Source organism: Delphinus delphis, chromosome 13 (genome assembly GCF_949987515.2).
Source record: "Delphinus delphis chromosome 13, mDelDel1.2, whole genome shotgun sequence".
NCBI classification, from domain to species: domain Eukaryota; kingdom Metazoa; phylum Chordata; class Mammalia; order Artiodactyla; family Delphinidae; genus Delphinus; species Delphinus delphis.
This window is the reverse complement of record NC_082695.1, coordinates 31,637,314-31,664,434: the sequence shown is the minus strand read 5'-3', so window position 1 is coordinate 31,664,434 and position 27,121 is coordinate 31,637,314. Positions and strand designations below refer to the sequence as shown.

General features: G+C 38.3%; 1 protein-coding gene across 1 annotated transcript in view; it reads left to right on the top strand.

The window, feature by feature from the left end:
- The window catches only part of ARHGAP28 (Rho GTPase activating protein 28), a 148,047-nt gene extending 125,779 nt beyond the window's left edge, over positions 1 to 22,268 (top strand). Inside the window, exons 13-20 of the mRNA XM_060029499.1 lie at positions 1,654 to 1,736; positions 4,488 to 4,685; positions 5,009 to 5,122; positions 12,044 to 12,100; positions 14,498 to 14,622; positions 17,616 to 17,680; positions 19,758 to 19,908; positions 20,886 to 22,268. Of these exons, the coding sequence (XP_059885482.1) occupies positions 1,654 to 1,736; positions 4,488 to 4,685; positions 5,009 to 5,122; positions 12,044 to 12,100; positions 14,498 to 14,622; positions 17,616 to 17,680; positions 19,758 to 19,852 (737 nt within the window). The 3' untranslated portion in view covers positions 19,853 to 19,908; positions 20,886 to 22,268. The remainder of the gene's footprint in view (positions 1 to 1,653; positions 1,737 to 4,487; positions 4,686 to 5,008; positions 5,123 to 12,043; positions 12,101 to 14,497; positions 14,623 to 17,615; positions 17,681 to 19,757; positions 19,909 to 20,885) is intronic.
- Positions 22,269 to 27,121: the final 4,853 nt, after the last annotated feature.

The window sequence follows — 27,121 nt, the reverse complement described above, 5'->3', positions numbered from 1 at the left end:
ACTTTCATGAAAAGTTTAATAACTTTCTGAGAAAATAATGACCTCAGGAGTGAAAAAAATGACTCTTAACCAGGGTGCAATAAATGAATTAACTACAAAACTATTAACCACAAAACAGTGTAGGGCCGGGTTTTCTAAGCAAGATGAAAATGGATTATTTGCCAGTTTAGATTTTTAATCTTAAAAGGAACTTTGTAATTTATCTGGAATTAATGGAAATAGAGAGCCTGCATTTGCATCTATTGTTTCCCCCCAGGGGTTTTTTTGGGTTGCATTGGAAAATTATAGACAGCCCTTAGCCTGCAATTTATGCACTAAAATAATGTCTTATCTGTCCCCAAATGCTTTATACTGAGATATACTCCTGCTAGTGCCTGTTATTCAGGCAAACTCACATCAGTGTGCATTAGCCATTTTCAAAAACAACCTGGACCTGTGTCATTTTTGTTTACAAATTTGACATAAATTTTTAAAATCCACATGGGGATTGTGCTGAGACAATACGATATGAGCCTATAAATACTCCTCCCAACTGTTCCTTCATTACGTGGTTACACACAATAATCATGTACTCCTAACTCGGATGCACACGACCTCCTGTGACCTAGTAGTTTGTCACGAGAGTGTTTCCACTACTGTACAGCTAAGTAACTCTATAGGCAGCTGACTGCCTTTATCCACTGAGTCATAAATGGATAGATTTTCCTTCAACTTGAGAGCTCCCCGGGGGTTACAGAACGTCATGCTTCCCTGCAGGACCTCCCTACCAAGAGACCATTTTGGGGAGAATACAGAAAGAACAGGCAAAGCCTGGATGCTCTGGAATACCCTACGTTTTCAGCACAGCTGGCTGTGAATTATCCAGTTGTGGATAGATTTCCTAAAATCCTTTCCCTAAAATGGGAAAAGAGCCAATATTGAGAACACACAGTAGTAGAATGCCAACTCTCTGGTGCCATCTTCTGGATCTCCAAAAATCCAACTGTGGTTACCTTCCCTTCATGTCCATTTAAGAGCTAAAATAAATGTCACTGATCATAATAACAAGAGCAAACACCTATGGAGGTAGCTATGTACAGGTACTGGTGTAAACACTCTGTACATTAGCTCATTTAACCTTCATAATGGCCCAGTGAGGTAGGTATGATGACGATTCCCATTTTATGGATGATAAAATAGAAGCAACAGGGGTTAAATAGCCTGCCCAAGGTCACTCAGTGACAAAATAGTACATGCAGAATTTGAATCTGGTTCTAGAATCTCTGCTCCTAATTATTATGCTTGGCTGCCTCATTGTACGGAAATAAAATTTATTTTCTCTTGAATTGAACTTCAAGCCAACTGTTTCTAGCATAAAAGTAAAGCAAGATCTATGAAAGTACTTTGAAAAGAGAAATGTTGTACAGATCCAGAATAATTTTGAGGATCTCGTTGGCCACCTGCCCCTACAGTGGCATCCTAGGATGCTAAAAAGGAGTTGATAGACTGAGGCTCCTGTCCAAGTGAACAGACTTACATTGTCAGTCACAAAACCTGAGTCTTTACCACTGAAAGCTGTCAGGGTCCTCGTATGCCACCAGATGTTAGCAAGAAATGCTGTCAGAATGCATGAGCGTTGTTCAAAATGTGTGGTTATTTCTGTTTTCTTGTTAGGAGGGCCTCACATCAAAGTACAGTTTCAAGCCTTACACCTCATGATCATGGCACTGCCTGAGGCCAACAGGGACACAGCCCAGGTATGTTGTATCGACCTCATGGTCTGTCATTGACTCTTATTGGTCAGAGGAAATGGCTCAGGTGGAAAAATGAAAACTGAGAGGACAACTTACCAACCAGCTGAGCCTGCAGCAAACCCGCTGCCTTTCCTTGTTCCCACCGCTGTTCTCCTGAGGAAGCCAGGAAAGAATGTGAATCCTGGAATCTTCTTTGAACATTTGTTTCGTTCATTCAACCTGTTAAGAGATGTTGAGCATCTACAGTGTGCCAGGCACTGGGCGAGGGTTAGGAGTAGGAAGAGGAAGCAAAGATGGAAGACTTAAATGGAATAATGTCAGAAGTGAATGAAACCCCTGCTTTAAATAAAATTTCTAGAATGTTCATGTCTTACCATAATCCAATTTAAAGAATTATAGAATCCCAGAAGTTTACAGATCACCTGATAGGACCTTGCCATTTTCCAGATTAAGAAAATTAAGCTCAGAAAAGTGATTTCTCCATTAATATAAAATAGAACATTTGATAGAATTGTATTCCATAGTTCTCCATCCCAAATATCCCTCCTTTTATTTCAAATTCACTTCTCTGCTTTATGTTTGTAAAAATCAAAGTTTCTGTTGCTGTTTTGATAATGATTCTGTATACAATAGGAAATCTGTTATAAGTACAACAAGTGCTTGGAATCTTTTTTTTTTTTTTTTTTTTGCGGTATGCGGGCCTCTCACTGTTGCGGCCTCTCCCGTTGCGGAGCACAGGCTCCGGACGCGCAGGCTCAGCAGCCCCAGATCACGGGCCCAGCCGCTCCGCGGCATGTGGGATCTTCCCGGACCGGGGCATGAACCCACATCCCCTGCATCGGCAGGCGGACTCTCAGCCACCGCGCCACCAGGGAAGCCCCAGGTGCTTGGAATCTTTAAAATGAAATTGAGGTGAGGATGAGTTGGAAAGAGTTATAATTTTGAGGCCAGTAAACATGATGCTGAAAACAAAGATGAGTCTTCGTGCTACCTCTTGTCAGACATTTCAGTTTGGTGAGGGCCTTTCCTCCTACCAAGTGAAACCATCTATGTCAATTATATTATATCCTCCACCCAAGAATGGGGACTGGCAAAGGCATAAGAATGTCTGTTTTAATACAATTTGGTATTTTTCAAAAGCTGGAAATTTACTAGCTTTTTTTTGTTTGTTTGTTTGGCTTTGTCTGAACAATGCTTTTTTTTTTTTTTTTTATCCAAAGGAATGAATCTAGTATCAGATATCTGAGTCAAAGTGTCATTTCCCCTTTCATATAACTAAGAATGTAGCAATTATCAAAGAATTTAGTACATTCCTAACAGAAGATCCTCTCTGTCTCTCTCTCTCTCCCTCCCTCTTCCATTCTGAATTGTGACTGGAATGAAGATTGAAGCTAGTGTGTTGTAGAGATCAAGATGTCTGGCTCAAGAATTAGGCTTCCTTGGATCAGATCCTGGCTCTGCCACTTAATTAAGTGACGCTGGGCAAAGCTACTTAATCCCTCCCCATCTTAGTTTCCTCATCTGTAAAACAATAATAGTACCTACCTCACAGGGTTTGGAATGATGATAAAATGAGTAGGAGTATATAAAGTACTAAGAATAATGCCTGGCTCACAGTAAACCCTCAAATAAATGTTAGCTGTTATCACTAGTATGTGCTGTCCATTTTCTCATTACACATACTATAGCAGAATTCAAACTTGGAAAACCAAAGAGCATCTCCTTTTAGGATTTCAGCCCTCTTGGTGAATTTTAGAAAGTTCTGATAGGCATTTATACTTTGGTGGCTCAGCCAAACTTTTATTAAGCTTTCTCAATTTTTTTTAATGCTGAGCACAGGTGCATGTAATCATTTCCCTTTGGTCTGCTGAAGATTCCAAAATTGAAAAGCAGTACAAAAATGACACCCCAAAAGTGAAAGTTTTCAGCTTTTTGACTGAGATATTTTTGAAGTGAGGAATGAGATACTTATTTTGTTGTTTTTATTCTTTAATTTTTTTCTTTACTTTATTTTTAAATTTTTTATTGAGGTGTCATTGACATATAACATATTAATTTCAAGTAAGCAACATAATGTTCTGATATTTGTATACGCTGCAACATGATCACCATAGGAAATCTTGTTATCCTCCATCACCATTACAAAAATTTTTTTCTTGAGAGAACTTTTAAGATTTACTCTTTGTAACTTTCAAATATGCAATACCGTAGTATTGACTATAGTCACCATGCTGTATGTTATATCCCCGTGACATTTATTTCATAACTTATTTATTTTAAAACTCATTTTTTTCAATGGACTTTCCATTCCCAAGGAAACAAAATAATTTTTAACAGTAATGCCTTAAATTAAGAGTGAATTACTTTTCTACCTTCACGACAAAACTGCATTTCATGTTTATTTGAGCTGTAGTGCTTTCTCTCCCTTGTTTACTGTTTAATTTTAATATTTGTCAAGCTTGTTTAAGATAAAAGAAAATAAGAAAATGCAAACTATTATTTATAGAGATCCCAACAAAACAAATTCCATAAAAATGGAGCTACTTTTATGAAGCAGAGAAATGAAAAAACTCTTCACATTTCTCATTAGTACTTTTAAGCAGTTAGAGGGGACACATGACACATTCAGCCATTCTGTAGCTCCGACAATTTTCCAGAGGCCCAGTGAACGGGTATGGAAATGAGTGATAGTAATCAGTGATGCCTCTTCCTAATTTACAATGACTAGAGTGACACTGTGCTGTTTCCTATCAGGCCCTCATGACATTCTTCAATAAAGTCATTGCCAACGAATCAAAAAACCGGATGAGTATATGGAACATTTCTACTATAATGGCACCAAATCTTTTCTTCAGTAGAAGCAAACATTCTGACTGTGAAGAATTACTCTTAGCAAACACCGCTGCCCACATCATCCGCTTGATGCTAAAGTACCAGGAGATGTTGTGGAAGGTGAGTGACAATGTGACGACTAGGATGTTCTCATGTCTGCTAGCGCCCAGGAGATGTAAAGACTCATGAGCAAGCACTGCCCTCAGGCACAGGGAGAGGTGGGAGACAGTAATCCCAGGTTGCTGGTGGCATCTTTATCATTCCTTAAGGCTGCTCCCGAACACATTTTCCTTTAAACAGGAATCCTCATAGATTTTCCTAATCTTTATGAGGACAGAACCACAGTTCCTGGTTCCTGGATACTGAGTGGCCAGAAGACAGACTCTACCAGGGAGGTTTAACTCAAGTGTTTTCCTTCTAGTCAAGCTCTGTTTCTTCTCCAGGTTCCATCTTTCTTAATCGCTCAAGTCAGAAGAATGAATGAAGCCACGATGTTGTTAAAGAAACAGCTTCCAAGTGTCAAAAAGCTGCTAAGGAGGAAGACCATAGAACGAGGGGTAATAACTAAATAAATGCACAAATATCATGGCCACCCAGGCTCTTATTTCTCACAGTGATGCACAAAGTAGCTTGTAATTTAGAACCAAAATTGTTATATTCTCATAAAGTGTCAGTCTTATAACTATAAACACTGTGGAGATTGTGTTCATGACAGAGTACTGTGGTCTTTACATTTTGTTGAATTATGTGATTTGCAGTTGAAGTTTTTGAATTATCTCTGTCATGAAGATTACTTAAGGGCAAAATGATTCTTACAAATGCTGAAAGTCAACATTTCAGTCCCTGTGAACTGGATTTAAGGGCAATCCAGTAGTCAATATATCTAATAAGTAGAGATAGAGATTTCTGTAGTGATTGGATACTAAAAGAATATGTAATCCTCAAGTTGTTTTGTGTAAATTCATTACATTTCAAAGAATGTTTGCCTTAGCGCGGTTGTCTGTGTGGAGATGGATAATGGAAACAGGCTTTAGAATTATCTTTATTGCTTTAATTTGAGGATGATCGTGAGGCATAGCATTTGGCCTTGAGGAGGATGTAGAGATACAGGAAACTCACTTTGTCCTTAAAGGAACGTATATCTAGTAGAGAAATATCTGGTAGAGAGATGTACACAAGAGCCATGAATATGCATTCAGTGTGAAACGTGTCGTACAGACAGTGTGCTGGGAATCATGCAGAGGAGAAAGAAATGTGCTCCAACGTGGAAAGTGTGCAGACTTCACGGAGGAAGTGGCATTTGAGCTGCATCTTCAAGGATGGGTAGTAGCATTTGGAAGGGAGAAAGGAGGGGAAAGTTCATTCAGGGAAAGGAGTAGTAAATCGCAAGGCAGTAAGGTAGGAGTATTGCTAATTGATTTATCACAAACAGGCTGAATGGCTGTGTTCCCTCATTGATTATAGGCAAAGTGACTTCAGATCAACTAGAACCAGCACATTAAATTTGGGAAAAAAATTTTGTTTTGAGAAAAAATTCACATAATATAAAAGTTACCATTTTAACTATTTCAAAATGTATAAAATTTAGTATATACTTTTAGTATATTCACAAAGTTGTGCAACCATCACAACTATCTAATTCCAGACTATCTTTACCACCCCCCAAGAGAAACCCCATACCAATTAAGCATTCACTCCCCATTACCCCCTCCCCACAATCCCTGACACATTCTTATCTACTTTCTAGCTCTATGAATTTACCTATCTGGACATTTCATATAAATGGAAGCATGTAGTATGTGGCCTGTTATGTCTGACATCTTTCACTTAGCATAATGTTTTCAAGGTTCATCCATGTTGTAGCATGTATCAGTATTTCACTTCTTATTTTTCATTTGTGTTGCATTTCTCTTGGGCATATGTTGGGTCATATGGCAACTCTATGTTGACTTTCTAGTATTTTGTTGAGAATTTTTGCATCAACTTTTATAAGGGACACTGGTCTGTAGTTTTTCATTTCTTGCTATGTCTTTGTCTGGCTTTGGTATCAGGGTAATACTGGCCTTATAGAATGAGTTGGGAAGTGCTCCTTCCTCTTCAATTTTTTGGAAGAGTTTAAGAAAGATTAGTGTTACTTCTTCTTTAAATGTGTGGTAAAATTCACCAGTGAAACCATCTGGTCCTGGACTTTTCTCTGTAGGAATTTTTTTTTTTTTTTTGGGATTACTGACTTAAGTTCTTTACTTGTTATAGCTCTATTCAGATTTTCTATTTCTTCTTGAGTTAGTATTGACAGTTTGTGTGTTTCTAGGATTTTATCTGTTTTAGCTAGATTATCTAATTTGTTGAAATACAAATTGTTCATAGTATTCTCTTATAATCCTTTTTATTTGTATAAGGTTTGTAGTAATGTCCCCAGTTATACTCTTGATGAATAATTTGAATCCTCTCTCTTTTCTTGGTCAGTCTAACCAAGGGTTTGTCCATTTCATTGGTCTTTTTGAAGAGCCAACTTTTGTTTCATTATTTTCTCTAGTTTTTTGTTATTCTCTAGTCCTTATTAAAACTCAGATCTGTATTGTTTCCTTCCTTATGCTTGTTTTGAGTTTAGCTGGCTTTTTTAGTTTCTTAAGGCGGAAGGTTAGGCTATTAATTTGAGATCTTTCTTTTTAACATAGGCATTTACATCTATAAATTTTCCTCTGAGGACTACTTCTCCTCCATCCAGTAAGTTTTGGTGTGTTGTGTTTCATTTTTGTTCATTTCAAGGTCTTTTCTAATTTCCCTTAGATCCATTGGTTATTTAGGTATGTGTTGTTTGATTTCCATATTTGTAAATTTTCTAAATTTCCTTTTGTTACTGATTTCTAATTTTATTCCATTGTGGTTATGTAACATACTTTGTATTATTTTGATATTTTAAACTTCACTGAGACTTGTTTTGTGGTCCAACATATGTCTATCCTGGACAGTGTTTTATGTGTACTTCAGAATGGATTGTGCTGTCATTGTCCTATATATGTCTGTTAGATCTAGTTGGTTGATAGTGTTGTCTAAGTCTTCTGTTTTCTTTCTGATCTTCTACCTACTTCTTCTATCCATTATTGAAAGTGAAGTATTGAAGTCTCCAACTATTGTAGAACTTTCTATTTTTCCCTTCAGTTATTTAATTTTGGACTATATGTCTTACATGTTTTAATCCTCAGTTTCTCCATTACTGCCTTCATTTGTGTAAAATAGATATTTTCTTGTGTACCACTTTAATTCTTTTGTTGTTGTTTTTTACTATATATTTTTGAATCATCTTTTTAGTGGTTGCCCTGGGGATTATAAGTAACATCTTAATTTATAACAATCTAGTTCATATTAATATACCTTAAGTATATAAAAACTTTCTACCTATATTCTTCTGTCCCCCCACATTATGCTGTTATTGCTGCATATTACAGCTTTATAAATTGTGTGCCCATCGACATAAATTTATAATTGTCATGTACTTGTCTTTTACATTAGATAAGGGAAAAGTGAGGTTATAAACAAAAAATACATTATATTGCCTTTTATATTCTCCTAAGTAATTTCCTTTACTGATATTCTTTATTTCTTCATGTGGATTCGAGTTACTGTCTAGTGTCCTTTCATTTCAGTTTGAAGGACTCTCTTTAGCATTTCTCTTAAGGTAGGTCTGCTAGCAGTGAACTCTCTCAGCTTTTGCTTATCAAGGGAGTGTCTAAATGTTATAGTTTGCATCTACCAACCCCAAACTCCCAGTCTTCATTTTTTAAGGACTGTTTTGCCAGATGGAATTTTGCTTGTCAATATTTTTTTTTTTTCACAATTTTAATATGTCACCCCAGTGTCTTCTGGCTTCCATGGTTTCTGCTGGGAGATCAGCTATTATTATTGAGGAGCTCTTGTACTTGAATTGATTTTTCTCTTAATGCTTTCAAGGGTCTCTCTTTATGTCTGTCTTTTGACAGTGTGATCATGATGTTTCTTGGTGTGGATCTCTTTGATTTTATCCTATTTGGAGTTTGTTGAGCTATTTGTATACATAGATCATTGTCTTTCAGCAAATTTGGGGAGTTTTCAGCCATTGTTCCTTCAAACGTTCTTTCTGTTCCTTTCTCTCTACTCCTTCTGGAACTCTAACTGTGTGTACGTTGGTGTGCTGGTGTTGTTCCACAGTTCCTCTAGGTTCTGTTCATTTTTCTTCATTTATTTTCTTCCTGTTTCAAGACTGGATAACCTCAAATGACCTATCTTCAGATTTGCTGATTTTTTCCTTCTGCTTTTTTTTTGACCACATCGTGCAGCTTGTGGGATCTTAGTTCCTGACCAGGGATTGAACCCAGATCCTCAACAGTGAAAGCGCAGAGTCCTAACCACTGGACCACCAGGGAATTCCCTCTTCTGCTTTCTTAAATCTGCTGTTGAACCTCTGTAGTAGGCTTTTCATTTCAATTGGACATTTTTTAGCTCCATAATTTCTTTTTGGTTTCTTTTTATGATGTATTCTCTTTATTTGATATTCTCTATTTGGTGAGATATCAGTCTCATGGTTTTCTTTAGTTCTTTAGACACAGTTTCCATTAGTTCTTTTAAAGTATTTAAAATAGCTTTTTCAAGTACGTCCAATGTCTAGGTTTCCTTAAGGAGTTTCTTTTGAAACTATTGACACTAACTTTTTTTTTCCTGTGTATGGGCCATATTTTCTTTTTTTTTAAATTAATTTATTTAATTTATTTATTTTTGGCTGCGTTGGGTCTTCGTTGCTGCACGAGGGCTTTCTCTAGTTGCGGCGAGCGGGGGCTACTCTTTGTCGCACTGTGCGGGCTTCTCATTGCAGTGGCTTCTCTTGTTGCGGAGCACGGGCTCTAGGCTTCAGTAGTTGTGGCATGCAGGCTCAGTAGTTGTGGCGCACGGGCTTAGTTGCTCTGCGACATGTGGGATCATCCTGGACCAGGGCTCAAACCTGTGTCGCCTGCATTGGCGGGTGGATTCTTAACCACTGTACCACCAGGGAAGTTCGGGCCATATTTTCTTGCCATTTTTTTTGCCTGTCTCATAATTTTTATTGAAGAATGGACATTTTGAATGTTAAAATGTGGCAGCTTTGGATTCTTCCCCCTCCCCCTGGTTGCTGCTTGTTATAGCTGTTATTTATTTGTTCATGACTTTTCTGCTGAACTAATTTTGTTATGTCTATATTCTTTGTTTAGTGTGGCCACTGAAGTCTCTGTTCCATTAGCCTAGTGGTTAGCTGATGTTTGCACAGAGATTATCTTAAATATCTGAAACCAAAAAAATCTCCCAGTCTTTGCAGACGAGCTCTGTGTGTTTGTGTGCTTGACACACCTTCAGTATTCAGCCAGGCAGTTTACAACTTGACCTGAACCTTCAGTTCCTGTTTGGACAGAGCTTAAAGGTCAGCCAGAGGTGAGAGCTTAAGTTCTTTTCAGGTCTTTCCTGAATATGTGTACAGCCCTGGGCATGCCCATGTCCTTCTAGATTCTCAGGTATATGTTGGAGCTGTTCAAAGACCTTATTCCCCAAAGCATCTCATTCTCTAGGCTTGCCTCCCAAGATTTTTTCGTTAGTTATTTTTTCCCCCAACTCTTACCCACTACATCAGGCAGCAGTGATTAAAACATTTGCCTGTAAATGTTTTCAACATTACACCGCTTTAGCACTGGTCAAGTTCCAAGTTAGGCAAGTTAAAAGCAAGCCAGTCTTCCAGGGAACAAATAATTAGAATTTTTTGTGAATGAGGTCCATTCTGCTCCCTTCAGTACCTATACCAGGAATGCAGGCTGTTATTTTTAAGGCTGTCGCAGAACTGTGGAGCTGAGATGGGAAAGTGTAAGTTAAAATGCCACAAAGTTCACTCTTATCAAGATTCAGCTGTTTTTCTTACGTAAGCACTCCCCAGGCTGCAACTTTTGGGTTAGTTTCCAGAGTTCTGAAGAAGTTGACAATGACAGTTTTTGGCAGTTTGTTCATTACTTTTATGGAGGGACAGACTTTTGGAGTCCTTACTCTGCCATTTTCATTCTGGAAAACTTCAACGGCCTAAGTATGATGTGTGTGGAGCTGAAGCTGGGGTCAGGTCAGTCTTTGTGAGCCAGGGCAAATTAAATTCTTTCTCAGAGCCTCAATATTCTGTCATGCAGAGTGAAGTAAGTCAGAAAGAGAGAAACAAATATCATATATTTACGCATATATGTGGAATATGAAAAAATTGGTATAGAAGATCTTATTTACAAAGCAGAAATAGAGACACAGATGCAGAGAACAAACGTATGGATACCAAGGGGGATGGGGGGTTGTGATGAATTGGAAGATTGGGATTGACATATATACACTATTGATACTATGTGTAAAATAGATAACTAGTGAGAACCTACTGTATAGCACAGGGAGCTCAATGCTCTGTGGTGACCTAAATGGGGAAGAAATAAAAAAAAAAGGGGATATGGGTATACATATAGCTGATTCACTTTGCTGTACAGTAGAAACTAACACAACATTGTAAAGTAACTATACTCCAACAAAATTTTAAAAAACATTTTCAATTTGGGGAAAAAAGTAATGATATCTATTTCACAGAGTTGTCATTAGCATCAACTCACATAATGTGGGTGTAAAGCACTGGGTCAACTGTATAATGCTATATGAATGTCAGTTGCTTTAATGTTTTAATTATAAATAGAACTAAGTAAAATTTTAAAAGGCTATAAGTACCATGAAAGCAAGCGCTTACAGATGAAGAAATAGTCTTTCTTCAGTTCTGTTGTACTATACTATGTTTTTACTTCCTGACTTTGATTGGAATAGACAATTCATTGACAGTTTACAAAATTCAAAATATTGGAAGGGGAAAAAGTATAGAATAAAAGTTGACCATCTCTGACTTCCCCTCCTGAACACAAGTAATGTCGACAACCAATGACAGCATGTGTGTGCACAGGAACACACAGGTACATATATGTCCAGAGAGACACTATGACATACAAGCAAATACGAATATATGGTCTTCCCCCTTTTTTTTACATGAATGATAACATACTTGAAACACTGTCCTGCATCTTCTTTAATGACTTATGAAATCATGGTGATTATTCCACATCAGTCCACAGCCTTCTTCTTTGCTTCTTTTGCATGGTATTCCATAGACACACTGAAACTTATTTAAGTATTCCCGTATCATTGAACAGCTAGATTGTGTCCAATATTTTGCTATTAAAGTTTATGCATTGGTGAATAAACATGTTCATATGTCATTTCTCACAAATGAAGTCTATTTGAAGGATAAAGTTATAGATGTGGAATTGTTGGGTCAGAGTGCATATGCATTTTATAATTTGATAAATATTGCCAAAATGTTATCCATAAGATTGTACCAGTTTACACTTCCAACAGCAGCATATGCTTGTTTTCTCAACGTTAATCCTAAAGACTAACTGTTTTTTATTTAGGTTATAAGCCCCAAGACTTCAAAGGTACTACAAAAATCACCCTCTACAAGAAGAATGGTAAGAAAACAAATCATTTCCTTTCCTCCCTAATTATTAACTCCTTACACAGTATTCTTTGGCTATATCCACCTCATCTGTGTATAATTTTGCTCATGATACACCTTCAAACTTGACATTTCCAGTGTAGCACATGAAGGAATGTATAAGGACTCAACTAATTGATGACTCAGAATTTGTGGTTAGACATTCTGTTCACAAGAGTGAATACTCTAGAAAGTTAGAGGGAAAATGTGATCATTATAACTGGCTCAATGATATCAGGAGTGTGAAATTTATCTTAAGAGGCTTCTGTGGAGCTGGCAGGGGACGGACGTGAGATGCCCACAGGAGTGTTTTGGGAGGGTGCTTTTGACTGCAGTGAACCAGGGGCTCCCTGCCCCCTCCCAGCTCTAAACCACTCACTGCCATTCCCTGGCATGCTCTCCTGCTTCTCACAGGTAATAGTAGAAAAGTACTGTTAGAACTGACCCTTAAAAAGTAGTTTCCTAGTGCTGCAGTAACAATACCAGGGTGGATTAAAACAATAGAAATTTACTCTCTCACAGTTCTGGAGGCTAAAACTCCGAAATCAAGGTGTTGATTCAGTTGGTTCCTTCTGAAGGTCGTGAAAGGAGGACGTGTTTCTGACATCATTCTTAACTTTGGGTGATGCCAGGAGTCCTTAGCCTTCCTTAGCCTACAGATGATGCATCACTCCAATCTCTGCCTCCATCTTTGTATGGCATTCACCCTGTTTGTGTGTGTGTGTGTGTCCTGTTATACGGACACCAATCACATTGGATTAAGGGCCCGCCGTGCTCCAATTTGAACCTCGTCTTAGTTAATTACATTTGCAATGACCCTATTTCCAAAAAAGGTCATATTCTGAGGTCCTGGGCTTAGGACTTCAACATATTTGGTTGGGGGCGGGAGGGAGGACACAATTCAATCCATAACACATTTTTTCTAGGGGATATACTGAGTAAATTCACATAAAACTACACCAACAGTATTGTCCCTTGAGAACACAGATTTAAAACAATTACCTGAAGAGTAGCCAGATCCTCAAATAGAAATTTATTTCTGCTTATCTCCAAATAGAGAATTAATTTTTAAAACATTCAAGATTTTGAAACAAAAGGAATTTTCCATTCAATTCTAACAAAAGAGACTTTATTGTTAATTAGACAGCACCATTCTTTGAATATTTCATTTAGATGAGAGCTCTGAGGTCCCCAAGCCAATCAGAGCACCTGAAAGCAGGGACACTCTTCCCCAACAGCTGCCCACACTCCATTCTTCACAGTGTTAATAGGACACTTTGAAGGATCAAGTTTGGTGCCCATATGGAATTCAATTTGGAGTGACCATTCATTGCTACTGACTAAAGAAAAAGAATATTTGAAAAGCCACATTTTTCAATTAGATCCTTAAATTTTTCAGAAGGTTGATTTTCTTAAAATAAATTGAAATACAGAATCCTACTTCAAGTAGGCTTATTTAGGACATTGTTCAAGAAAATGCACTGATAAAAACATTAGATTTTTGTCACAACCCAGATTTTTTTTTTAACATCTTTATTGGAGTATAATTTTTTTTACAATGGTGTGTTAGTTTCTGCTGTGTAACAAAATGAATCAGCTGTATGCATACATATATCCCCATAACCCCTCCCTCTTGCGTCTCCCTCCCACCTTCCCTATCCCACCCCTCTAGGTGGTCACAAAGTACCAAGCTGATCTCCCTGTGCTATGCAGCTGCTTCCCACTAGCTATCTATTTTACATTTGGTAGTGTATATATGTCCATGCCACTCTCTCACTTCGTCCCAGCTTACCCTTCCCTATCCCCGTGTCAAGTCCATTCTCTACGTCTGCGACTTTATTCCTGTCCTGTGCCTAGGTTCATCAGAACCATTTTTTTTTTTTTAGATTCCATATATTTGTGTTAGCATACAGTATTTGTTTTTCTCCTTCTGACTTACTTCACCCTGTATGACAGACTCTAGGTCCATCCACCTCACTACAAATAACTCAATTTCGTTTCTTTTTATGGCTGAATAATATTCCATTGTATATATGTGCCACATCTTGTTTATCCATTCATCTGTCGATGGACACTTAGGTTGCTTCCATGCCCTGGCTATTGTAAATAGTGCTGCAATGAACACAACCCAGTTTTCTTCCCTCATGATTTTAAGGCATTATAGTGAGACCTAAGCCTGTAACAAAAGTAAAATCCCAGATTAAGTTTAGTCATTAGTAAATCTCCTGTTAGGAAGAAAGCAATGTTTCATTCTGGTTAAATCCTGGTCATGTTTACATGTTTCCCTAATTTGGAATGCCACTGATTTTCATGTCTCTTAAGTGTAATCATTGAGTTTAACAGAATGTACCGCATGTTTCCTCCTTGGCAGTCTGACGTGCCGGAGGGAGTCATAAGGATCCATGCGCCCCTTCTCTCCAAGGTGTCCATGGCCATTCAACTCAACAGTCAAACCAAAGCCAAAGACATCTTGGCGAAATTTCAATATGAGAACAGGTGAGTAGAAGTGAATATGAGTCTCTGTACAGGAAGATGAACTTTTATCTGATGAGAAACTCCAGGCATTTGAAAATTTGACCTTTTTGAAAACTTAGAACCTGTTACTGTAAGGACTTCACCAGTAAATGAAGAATCAGAAGTAGAGAAAGAAGTTAAGTAGACCATAGAATTATCAGTAACAAAAGTTTTTTTTCAAGGAATTTCTACAATTGGGATTCTAAAATAGGTATCTTCTGTCCCGGTGTCTTCATTTACTCAATTGGTTTTACTTTTTATTTGAATAAAAAAATTAGCAAGTTAGTTTTGTAGATATCTTGATAGATTTCTAGGAATATCATTATTCCAGGCTCCACTGGGCTGTAACATGACTATATCAAGTAGAGTTTATGTAGTTGAGTGAACATCATAGCTGTTGGTCTCCCTAAAACCTACTACCAATAAACCTTAGGATCAGAGTGATGTTGACAAAATATTTTTTGCATATCTGCCTTAAGTCATGTTAAAGAGCATAAATCATGATAATTTTTGTACAGGCATACTTATTCAGGGATAAACATTTGCCCTGAGGTTTTTTTAAAAGACGAGAAGCACTAGTTTAAATCTAACCATGATAAAGCAGGTACAGTTTGATGGTCTCTAGTACAACTGATGGATATCCTTTAAAAGCAACTTTCCAATCATATTGAAAAGGAGTAGCCATGTTGAGCAAAAAAAGGTTACATATTGCAAGACTTCATTTATATAACATTTTTGAAATGACAAAATTTTAGAAATGCAGGGTAGCTGAGTGATTGCCAGAGGTTGAGGAGAGTGATCATGGAAACTGGTATTGCCCCGATACCAAAACCAGACCAAAATAATACAAAACAAACACTACAGACTAATATCTGTCATGAACTTAGATACAAAAGCCCTCAACAAATCTAATCCAAAGTATATTAAAAGAATTATACCTAGAACAAGTGGGATTTAGTTCAGGTATGCAAGATTAGTTTAACATTCAAAAATCAATTACTGTAATCCATCATATCAATTGGAGAAAAATCATATGATCATGTTAAATGATACAGAAAAAGTATTTGACAAAATCCATCACCAATTCATGATAAAAACTCAGCAAATTTAGGAAAAGAGGAGATCTTCTGCAACTGGGTAAAACTTTTAGAAAATAACATAGGAGAAAACCTTTGTGATAGAGGACTAGTGAAGAATTTCTTAAACTTGACATCGTATGACTCATACGAAACAAAAATTGGTAAATTGGACTTCATCAAGATTGAAAACTTGTACACTGAAAGACCCTGTTTAAAAGATGAAAAGACAAGCTAAAGACTTGGAGAAAATATTTATAAAGTACATATCAAACGAAGGACTAGTATCTAGAATGTATAAAGGACACTCAAATCTCAACAGTGCAGAAACAAACAATCCAATTTGAAAATGGGCAAAAGACATGAACAGAAGAAGATATACAAATGACAGATATGCACATGGAAAGATGTTCAGTATTTTTAACCATTAGGGAAATACAAAACCACAATGACATATTAAACACCTATGAAAATGGCTAAAAAATAATAATAATGACAACACCAAGTACAGGTGAAGATACAAAAAAACTGAATTACTCATACATCAGTGGTGGGAATGTAAAATGGTCTAGTCACTCTGTAGAACAGTTTGACAGTTTCTTATAAAATTGAATATGCAACTGTTGTGTGATGTGGCATTCACACTCCTGGGCATTTATCCCAAAGAAATGAAGATTATGTTTACACAGAAACCTGTACACAAATTCTTATAGCAGCTTTATTTATAATAGTCAAAAACTGGAAAAGAAAAAACCTATGTCCTTCAACAGGTAAATGACTAAACAGGTCGTGGTCCATCCATATCACATGTGCTACGCAGCAGTAAAAATGCAGCAGCCTGGGTGAATCTCCCGGGATCTATGCTGACTGGAAAAAAAAAAAGCCACTACAAAAATGTTCCATACTGTGTGTTTCCATTTATATAATGTTTCTATAAATGACAAGTTTATAGAAATGTAGAATCCAGGGATAAGGGGCGGAGGATGGGGACAGGGGGAGGGAGGTGGGTGTGGCTATAAGGAGAACAAGAAGAGTCTTGTGGGGAAGGAAATGTTCTGTACCTTGACAGAATCCATGTGGCGCTTCTGGTTGTGACATCACACTAGGGTATTGGAAGATTTTACTATTGGGGAAACTAGGTAAAGAGTACACAAGGATGTGTCTGTATATTTTCTTATAACCACATGCAAATCTACAACTATCTCAAATAAAATGTTTAATTAAACAAAGAGGGTGCACGTCGTTCTCCCTCACAGCAGAGAGCCGAAGACCATCTTTTTGAGTAACCAAGCTGACAGTTCTAGTGGGCAGGAGCTCAGCGATGGTCTTTCCAGACTCTTCTGACCCGGCAGCCTAGTCTGGGATGGAAGATTAAAATTGGACAATTATTTTCTCTGACTTGCAGAGACATGCAACAAAGGGCAGAGACATGCAACAAAGTCAACGTTAGTTTACAAAGCACTGGGCAAGCTTAGAAATGTGCCATGGGCTGAGGAAAGAATCTCATTCAATTTTTGGCAAATACAGAAATGGAACCTGATGGCTTTTGAACTGAGAGTAATGTTGCCCTTGACAAGGCAATATTAAACATCCAGCTGCTCCTTGGCCAGCCTTGATGTGTCAATAAGGTGTCCTCTCTTAAGAGGAGCTGACAGTGGTGGATGGAAGGGCTGGGGTGGCCGTGAAGCCTGGTGGCGTCCAGCTTCCTCTCTGCCTCAGATGCTTGTCTGTGTCAAGCAAAAAAAAAAGATTTTATCATCACTTCAGTCATAATAATGATTTGTGTGGTGTATTTCACCCAAGGCAGAGTGATTGTTTGTTGCCATGATTATTTAATCCACAGGTTTACCCCAGATCACAGAGGAGGGTTTAAATTATATTGCTTTCTTCTTTTCTCAGTCATGGTTCATCAGAAGGCATTAAGATCCAGAACCAAAGATTATATGAAATTGGAGGTAATATAGGTAAGCATTCTTTAATGTTTTTACTCCTACATTCTCTGATTACTCTAAAAGAAATATGCTGCTCTTATTGTAAGTGTACTTTACAAATTTCTTTAGATAGAAAATCAAAATCACTGTGTCAGATTTTTTAATTCTCACATAAGAACAGTATGACTTTCCGAAAATATTTTCAAAATTTAAATGTAAATAGTTTAGTCGATGTGGAGTAGATTTTTGCGTCTTTTAAATGTGACTCTGAAAGTTGGAGAGTCTGGAGATTCATGCAAACGAAAGGAGAAATTGTGGCACTTTCATCATCTCGACATCCTTTGTGTTGAACTTCCTGCTCAACTCTCAGTCCAGATTCATTCTTCCTATTCCCCTGAAGGGGGACAGAAAGGAGTAAAAAGAAAATTCTGTCCACGTGCCTCTGTGTCCTTACCTTCCTCTTGCCCCCCTTCACAGTTGGGACGAAATACCCGTGCTCCTGTTTAGGGCGGCGCCTCCCTCCTGTGGACGAGGGCTTGGTCAGTCTCCCATCCTCTCCTCTGTCATCAGCTTTTCCCTCCCAACCACACCATTTCTCTCTGCATAAACAGTTTTGTAATTTTTCTCATCTCCACAAAACTCTCTCTTGACCCCCTTCAAGTCTACTCCCATTTCTCTGCTCCACTTATAGCAAAAACTCCTTGGATCATTTGTGTATATACTCCAGTTTCTTCCTCTCCTTCTCTCTTGAAGGCACTACAGTCAAGCTTTACCCCTCAACACTTCAGAATTGCTCTTTGGTCGAGGTCACCGGAGGACTCTTTTGTTGTGAAATCCAGTGCTTCATTTTGTCTTTACAACTGCCTGGGTTGATCTTTCCCTTCTTTAAGAAAACACTCTCTTCACCTGGTTTCAAGGACCCCCTAAGCTCCTGGCTTTCCCCCCACTTCACAGGCTGCTCCTTCTGAGTCTCTTCGGCCTGTTACTTCTCACCCTCTCAACCTCGGAGCACTGGAACTTCTGTCTGCACTTACCTGCCATGGTGAACTTAGTGCACCTCATTGCTCTGAAGGCACCTGGATGCTGCCATCTCTCAACATCATGTGCCGACTCCCCTGGACACCAGCTTTCATATCCAGTCCCCAGCACATCTTGCCCTGGGCCTTCACATCCGCTTTGACTTTTGCCCTGGATGCTTTCCATTGGATGGTTCCCTCCTCACTCCCTTACCTCTGTCAGGTGTTGGCCGCTGTATCAGCTTCTCAGTGAGACCTTCCTGGATTGGACCCTCTTTCTGCGCCTTCTCCAATTTCTTGTTCTCTCATGTTCTTATCACCATCAGACTTACTTTCTATCATACTTGCTTATTTGCTAGTTGCCTTTTACCACTTTTAGAACGTAAGCACCCCGAGGGCAAGTATTTTTGACTGTCTGATGCATTGCTGTAGCCTCAGCCTGTACAATAGTGCCTGGCACGTAATAACTCAAGAAATATTTGAGAAATGAATGAATGAATCAGGCAAGCAATTAAATATTGCTACTTTTGTTTGAGACTTTAGTATACATTTCAAACACACTGTACATAAGAATTTTCAAATGTATTTGCCCCCATGGAATGATCTTTTTGTTGTTATCAATTCCAGATCTCCTGCCCACAGGAAAAATGAAATGACCTTCCCTAAAATGAACTTGATATTAGTGTCTAGTCCTGGTCAAGTTTCTATCAATAAAACCGTTAGAGGATATGTATTGTCATCTAAATGATCATTAGTGCTCATTATCATATAAATGAATTGATACCTGAAACAGGTTCTTGTCATATTTTTCTAATTGATGTAGTGAGTCTAGGGAACAATTTGCTTGTGATTAGCGTGTCTGTTTGCTCCGCAGTGTCACATGGGATTTATTTGAAGTACTTCATAGTCAGAAGCAAAGAAAAGAGGGGAGGAAGGCTGGCTTTGCTAGGAAACTTTAAAATGTATTCATTTTTGGCTGAGGGAACTATACTGGCCTTATTTGAGCCTTGCAAACACACATACATGCACACATGCACACACACGCACGGAAGTGTGCACTTTTGAAAACATACTCTGATTTTTCTTTCTTTTAGGACAGCACTGCTTGGATCCAGAGGCTTATATATTGGATGTATATCATGTAAATCCCCAGGCAGAATGGGTGATTAAACCCCAATCAAGTGTTTGAAATACCCCCCAAGATGGCAGCTATCGTGCATTACCTGCCAAGAAGTCCTACATTTGGTAGGGAAAAAACAAGACTGCTTTTGACATGTTTGTTCCTAGAACCCTCTTGGTGTTTCTCAGCCCAACTGGTGTCTCCCACTGGTGTCAACACGAATTGTGGAAGAGGAACTGGTTGACCATTTGAGCTGAAGCTTTCTCATGATGGTTCTTTGATAAGAGTGAAGTAAAGAGGATGTGATCCTTCCAGAAGAAAGGCCAATATAGAATATGGAACTCTAATCGTTTCTAATACTTTGACTTCACAGCAGAAATGAATTTGGTCCTCTACCTGGGGATAAGAAGCACTTCTTGATGTAGCAAATGCTACCAAACACGAGAGGTGGAAAAGACTTTTTTTTATATACTTATGTTATATATATATAGACATTTTTGAACAAGGATGCCAGAAATAACAAAAATTTCTGCTCTGAAAATAATTTAGATCTACTTACCAAAGAGAATCAGTTTCCAGAGTCACACAAACAATGTTTATGCTCTGACTTGCTTCTGAATTGGAGGAGGAGAACCTTCTATTTAAAAACCACTGTGTTGTTATGTATGCTGTACTGTATTGTGGCTGTCTGCATTCTGGTGCAAATGAACGTTTCCCTATCTTGGGCTGTTGAAAACTGACATTCTTAAAGCTTGTTCTCTTATGAGCACAGGTCCCCATAGTTAAGGTTAGGTTGAAAAGGGCTGTTCCTGTGCGTCCATAACCTTTGGTGTAGTCAACGGTCACAGGGCCCCTATTTCCTCATCGTGAATATGGTGCTCAGTGAATAGCTTTCCATGTGCCAGGCACAGATTTCCTTTCCTCATCAAACATATCATTTTTTATATTTCACAGCTGTAGAGAATCACTTCTGCAGCCCCAGTTTTAAACTGCAGAACTGCCTTTGTCCAACTGCTCTTTCTTCAAGAGTGCTGAAAAATACTGTTATATCCAGATTTTGTATGCTGTAAAAACAGGTTTTGTTTCTGTTCATCAATCATAGACTTGGCCAAGCACTGTGGATTAGCATCAGGCTTTAAAATCAGATGAATGTTTGGTGAGCTGAAAACTGCCTCGCTATCAAGATCCCACGGAGCCATTTTCCAGACCTGCAGTTGGTGAGAAAGCACAATTCATGATTCTAATTGAGAGCAAATCTGAAATTTGCTGGGGGGTTGGACAGCCCTGCCTTTCATTTGGAGACTGCAGTATAGTCGTTCTAGAGTTGGTTAGAAATGGGGACAGAGGTCTCATTTATCCCATGTATGTGCTTTGGATTAGAATCTACTAATTAGATTGAGATTTTGATGAATTTACACCAGTTTTAATGAGATTTAATGCCCAAATGACTCTCTCTTGCAAATCAAACAATAGACAAAGTTGCTCACCAATGCAGAATACATTTAATCTACTTACCAAGTCTCAAAACAAAATGTGATAATAATTTAAGCCTATAGTATAGAAGAAATCTTTTACATGCTCATTATGCCTTGATATCTATAAAAACATAATTTATATTCAACATGTAGATAATTGCATTTCTGGCCATTAGAATTTTGTTATATTTTTATAGAAAACTCAAATATCCATTCATTTTATTTGCTTATTTGAGAATTTTTTATTTCCTTTGCCTGAAAACCCATTAGAAGATAAACATGTGTTCTGTTGGTTCATATTTATTCCTACATTTCATCAGTTTTCAATGTATGGCTAATTGACGGCATGTGAGTTTACATAATGAACTTTGAGGGTCTGAGAAAATGCCGTTATCATTTTTGCAGTTCAAACAACAGGAGTAAACATTTTACTTCATGTAGTTGCTAAGGTCCAAGACATAAGATGGCTGTAATTTATGCCCACATACATGGAAGAAATTCTTCAAATTAGCTGCCTTACACTTCTGTGTATGTATTAAAACAATGACTGATTTTTCTCACTGAATTTCCTATCATTTAGAATATATTCTGTTGTGTTTAGAAAATTCACAGATCTATCCATTTAATTTTTTATTTGGGAATTTTTTTTATTTCTTTTGACTGAAAACACATTAGGACAGATGCATAAGTTCTAAAGGTTTTAAGATTTACTTCATTAGTCATTAGTTTTAAATAAATGGCTAACAGATGACAGATTAAAAAAAACTAAGTTTCTGAATTTCTTATCCACTTTTATGTGGTTTTAGATGTCAAAGGCTTAGCCCAGTCAATAATTTTAATCACTTCAGTGCATCCAAGGTTGTGTGACAACTTTCAAATAACTATATGATATGGAAGCCCACGTCAATACCAATATCATTGGATATAACCTGAATTTTTAGTCATCAAGTTAACAAACTGATTAGAGAAGAATTTCCAGTAGACACACAAACTAATTTTTGTGTGGTTAAAGAAGTTCTTTTTACTAATTTTTACTTTTCTTTTTTTTACTAATCTTATTCTTAATGAATAATTTTATTCTTAATGAATAAACAAACCCCTACAATTAAAACTCAAAATTGCTGGTCACCTAAGTGTTGAAAAAACTGTCTTTGCCTTATGAAGAGTTGTTTTTTAAAATAGTTACAGTAATCTGTAACAGTGAATAGTGTAAAAGCAAACATGAATAGTATATCTGCAATCAAAAGAAGAGTCAGATACTGGGCTTCTAAATTCTTTTCTTGATAGCTTCCCACCTCATCTCTTCCCAAGCGCTCTTGGTGTACAGTTAGGAAAATTATATCTACGAAAACATTAGAGAAAGTTAACGTTTTAGGAACAATTATTCAGAAAAAAAACCCCTAGAACAGGCTCATTCTTTCCTCCATTCTACAAAAGAAGATCCCTTTGCTAAACAGCTCACTTGGGGATATGATTCTTGGAGTCATTGAACAATGAGTTTAGTGAGTTCAAGGAGTGACCTTTGAAAAAACTGGAATATTAATCTCTTTACAATGTATATACAATATAAACTACCTCACTTGTCTTTCTTGGGAGAAAAAAATAACAGACGTTAACAATTTTTGTTACAAACTGTTCCTGAATCTTATTATTTAAGTCCCTTCAGTTAGCTTTCAGTGTACATTTAATAATATACATTTAATGATGTAAAATATTGTTAGCAAAAGCTTTAAAACCAAATACTCTGTAACTATGATGTGTGGTGTAGACGCTGAGAGAATCCGTGTCCCTTAGTCATTGTCTTGTGTGTTTAACTGTGCTGAATCACAGGTTTTCAAATGTAGAAATTCACTTCATCTTCTTTCATGCATTTTCAACCGCTTTCCCCACATTGCACTTGACTAAAAGTAGCGTGAGATTAAACTTCTATCAAGCATATTTCAACTGTTTTTCATAAATGTATCACATGTCTGAAAGGAATATATATTACAGGATTGAATAGTTTCTGTTTTCTGACAGGCACTTTCAACTGTTTTTTTTTTCCATAAATATGTCACTTAATAAAAAATAATATTACATGGATTAAAATGTTTCTTTCAAACATTTTCAACAGTTGTACACACACACACACACACACACACACACACACACACCCCTTAATTTAAAAACAACATCTTTTCTTTTAGGCATTTTCCAACTTTTCTAAAACTATGTGCTTTGATTGAAAAATCATGTTGTCACTAGGTTGCCAATTTTTTATGTTGTCTCCCATCTCAAAAGTTAATGTTCTTTCATCCCATCAGTTTCATTGTTAAGTATATGTATGTTGCATTTTATCCATAAAAATAAAGAGGAAAAAACTAAAAACATTATCATGAGAATTCTTATATTCAACTAGTCTGAGGTTACCATGGTGCTGGTGAAAGAAAAGGAGCTTTAAATTCAAAAGGTTTGTGTCTGAGCCCAGTTTCTGTCACCTACTAGCCAGATGGTGGTCTTGTGCAAAAATCACGAGGCACTAAGGTAATGGTGGATGTTTGTGCAAAAACTATTTACTAAACTTGTTTGAGTGCTTTTTAATCTGCGCTTAAAAAAAAAAAAAAGAATCTTTTCAATAGATACAGAAAAGACATTTGGCAAATTCAGTACTCATTCATGATTTTTTTACACTCAACATTTTACTGTATACCAAAGCAAGGAAAAGAAATAATAAAAGGCATAAAGATTAGAAAAGAAGAAATAAAATAGTCTCCATTTGCAAATAATATGATTATTTATGTACAAAAGCCTAAGGTATCTTCAACTATTAGAACTAATAAGATAATTTAGCAAGGTCATGGAATACAAGATTATTATATAAAAATAAGTAGTATTTTTTATGCTAGCAGCAAGCCATTGGAAAATAAATTTTTAAAGCTTCCATTTAGAATAGCATCAAAACACAAAAAAATACTTGTGAGTGCATTTAACAAAATATATGCAAAACATGTATACTGAAAACTACTACTATACTAAAAGCAAAATATTTGTGGTAGAAATGAAAGTAGCTGAGTAAATATATAGATACAGTATGTTTCTAGATGGGAAGAGGTGGGTGGAAGAGAATTGGCAAGATGTCAGTTCTCCACAAATATATCTGTAGATTCAGTGCGATCCCACTGAACCTGGGCCCCCTGTATTGGGAGTGCGGAGTCTTATCCACTGCACCACCAGGGAAGTCCCTCTACCCCTGGCTCTTGACTGTGGAGTGGGTGATCTCCTCTGCTGGGCATCCTGGAAGCTTTTCACCCTGCTTGAGCCCAGTTGCAACCTCTTCCACTACATCAATTTGGAATCCTGTTGGCTGTAACAAGTGATGAAGTACATTAGCTCAATTCCAAAGATCTCTGCAAAATGGGGTTTGACAGCAAAGCATATGAGCAGATGGAAAAGACTCAGGAGTTCCCAGGGATGCTGGGGGCTTCCACAGACCTGCTTCTCTTATCATCCCAGCAGTAAATGACACCTTTCCTGACAGGCCAGACAGAAGTTGGGAGCAGGTGGAGGGCAGTCACCAAAGGTTCATCTGAGTTTTATCAACTAACAATCACATGCTGACTCCTACAGAGTGTCATCTTGTTTGTGAACTTTTATGCTCTAACACTTCATTCTCAACTGTTGCTCTGCATTTGTGTAACATTTTTATTACTGCACAGCAGCACAGCCCTTAGCTCCATGTCTTTAGATGACAGATTGGGAACAGGCTTTTCTACCATGTGGCCCTCACTATGTCACACTGCAATGGGGCAGTAAAAAGTTAGCCATAGAAGGAAATAATTGATAAATTGGATCCACAAAATTTTAAGAAACTGAAAACATAGATTTATTGAAAAATATATAACACACTGGAGAATAAAAAAGGGAGTCTGGGGTGCAATTGTAATTGGTCATATTTTTTCTATAATCGAGGAATTCAACTAACCAGCATTTTATTGAGGATTTTCACATCTAGGTCCAAAAGTAAAATTGATCTATAATTGTCTTACAATTCCCTTACCTTGTTTTGGAGCCAGGGTTGTACCAGACTTGTTGAATGGGTAGAGTAGCTTTCCTGTTTTTGTCCTCGGCTTTGCAACAGTGTGTGAGGGGTTTCAAGGAGGACTGGGAGGGAGGGGTTGCAAAAGGGCAGGAGGAAACTTCGGGGGTGATGGGTATGTTCATTATGCTGAATGTGGTCGCAGGGATGGATACATTCGCTCAAAGTCATCAAACTGTACACCTTTAAGTATGTGCTGTCAAGTTTATTGTATGTCAGTTATTCCTCAGTAAAGCTGTAAAAGAAACCAACTGCACACACTTAGGCCTGGGCTCTGCGCTTGGGCCCCCAAACATGGTGCCCTGGACTCCCCTGTGACTGGACCCTGGAAAACAGCCAGGCTTCGCCCACCGCCATTGCCTGGAAAACAGCACCAGGCAGGACACCAGGGACAACATTTAGATCGTGAGACTGTCCAGAAGGACAGTCAAGAATATCTCCTGTGCAAAACAATGATTTCCATTGGAACAACTTCTGGAAAGAGACCGAATCTTCGCGTGCTCCTTTCCAGGAGTCGGGAGAGTCCGCAGTTCCTCCCGCCAATGACCTCAAGGTTGGCTTGGAGGGGAGCACGAAGTCTCCACGTTTCTTCAGCAGGTTTGACTGCCGTTGTTGGGCTTCCAGGGGCCATGTCACAGCCAACACTGGACAGTAGTGACAACAGAAATGACTTACAAAGGCTTCCGGATTCCTTGGACACACAGCCTGTTGGGACATGCGGGGGGAAACCAAGATGTTTTACTTCAGCCTTCCCCGGGGTTCCAGATGGATGTGTCGCTGGGCCAGTGTTCCTCTCAGGAGCACTAAGGATCTGAAGTCACAAACCCCACGTTCTTTAAGAAGGAATTACCAAAGCAGCCTTCACTAATTTACAGCGGGAATGAAGCAACACACAGGAGGACCCCTTATCTGATCTGCCTGCAATGGTGGAGGCATTAAAGGGGATAAACTGTGTTACATTTAATGCCTAGAGAGGGGCTGTTGGTCATTGCTATAATTCTTGAGATATTTCTTAGTCGGATAGTATCACTTGACAGATGTCTTACAACCATCAGGAAATAAAGGCAAAAACACAGTCTCCTTTCAGAATGACTTAGTGGTCAACGTGGTCTCCAGAGAAAACGGCCCCCAACCTCCAGGATAGCAGGCAGGAGATCAGGAGAGCTTGGGCCGCCTGGACAGACCTCAGGCCCCAAGAAGGCTAATTTCTCAAAAATGTTTCCCGGACAAAAATCAGCAGTCATACATTGAGGCCTTTGAAAAGGCCTAAAGGTAGGAATAAAGGGAGTTTTCCCAGTTTGTGTTCTCCTACATCTCGACATGGGTAGAGTTGCTAGACAGAGCCTTGGCTTTCCACTCGGCGGAGGAGGACATTGCTGAGCCCAGCACGGCAGGGACCTCTGCAGCCCGTGTCTCTGAAACCAACAGGGAAGGTCCAGTGCTCACCCGGGCAGAGCAGGGCCTGCAGCTGCCCACACACATCGTGTGGATCATGCCCTCCAAATTGGACAGTTCATGGATTCCTCCACTGAGGGGACGTGGTTGCTGCTTCCTCGGGTGGGGAAGGAACCCTGTCCACCTTCCTTCAGTGAATCACAGCTCCTCAAGATGAAATGACAAAAGGCAATCATCCAAATAAGACATATCAGGGAACCAATGTGCCAAATGACATTCCCAGAAGCCTCCATCCTAGGCTAGCCCTCTCTCCCCTAACGCCCACCGCAATAGAGCTCTACCCGCCAGATGCATTAATATCGTTTCGTGAGGAAATGACACGCCTGCCTGCAA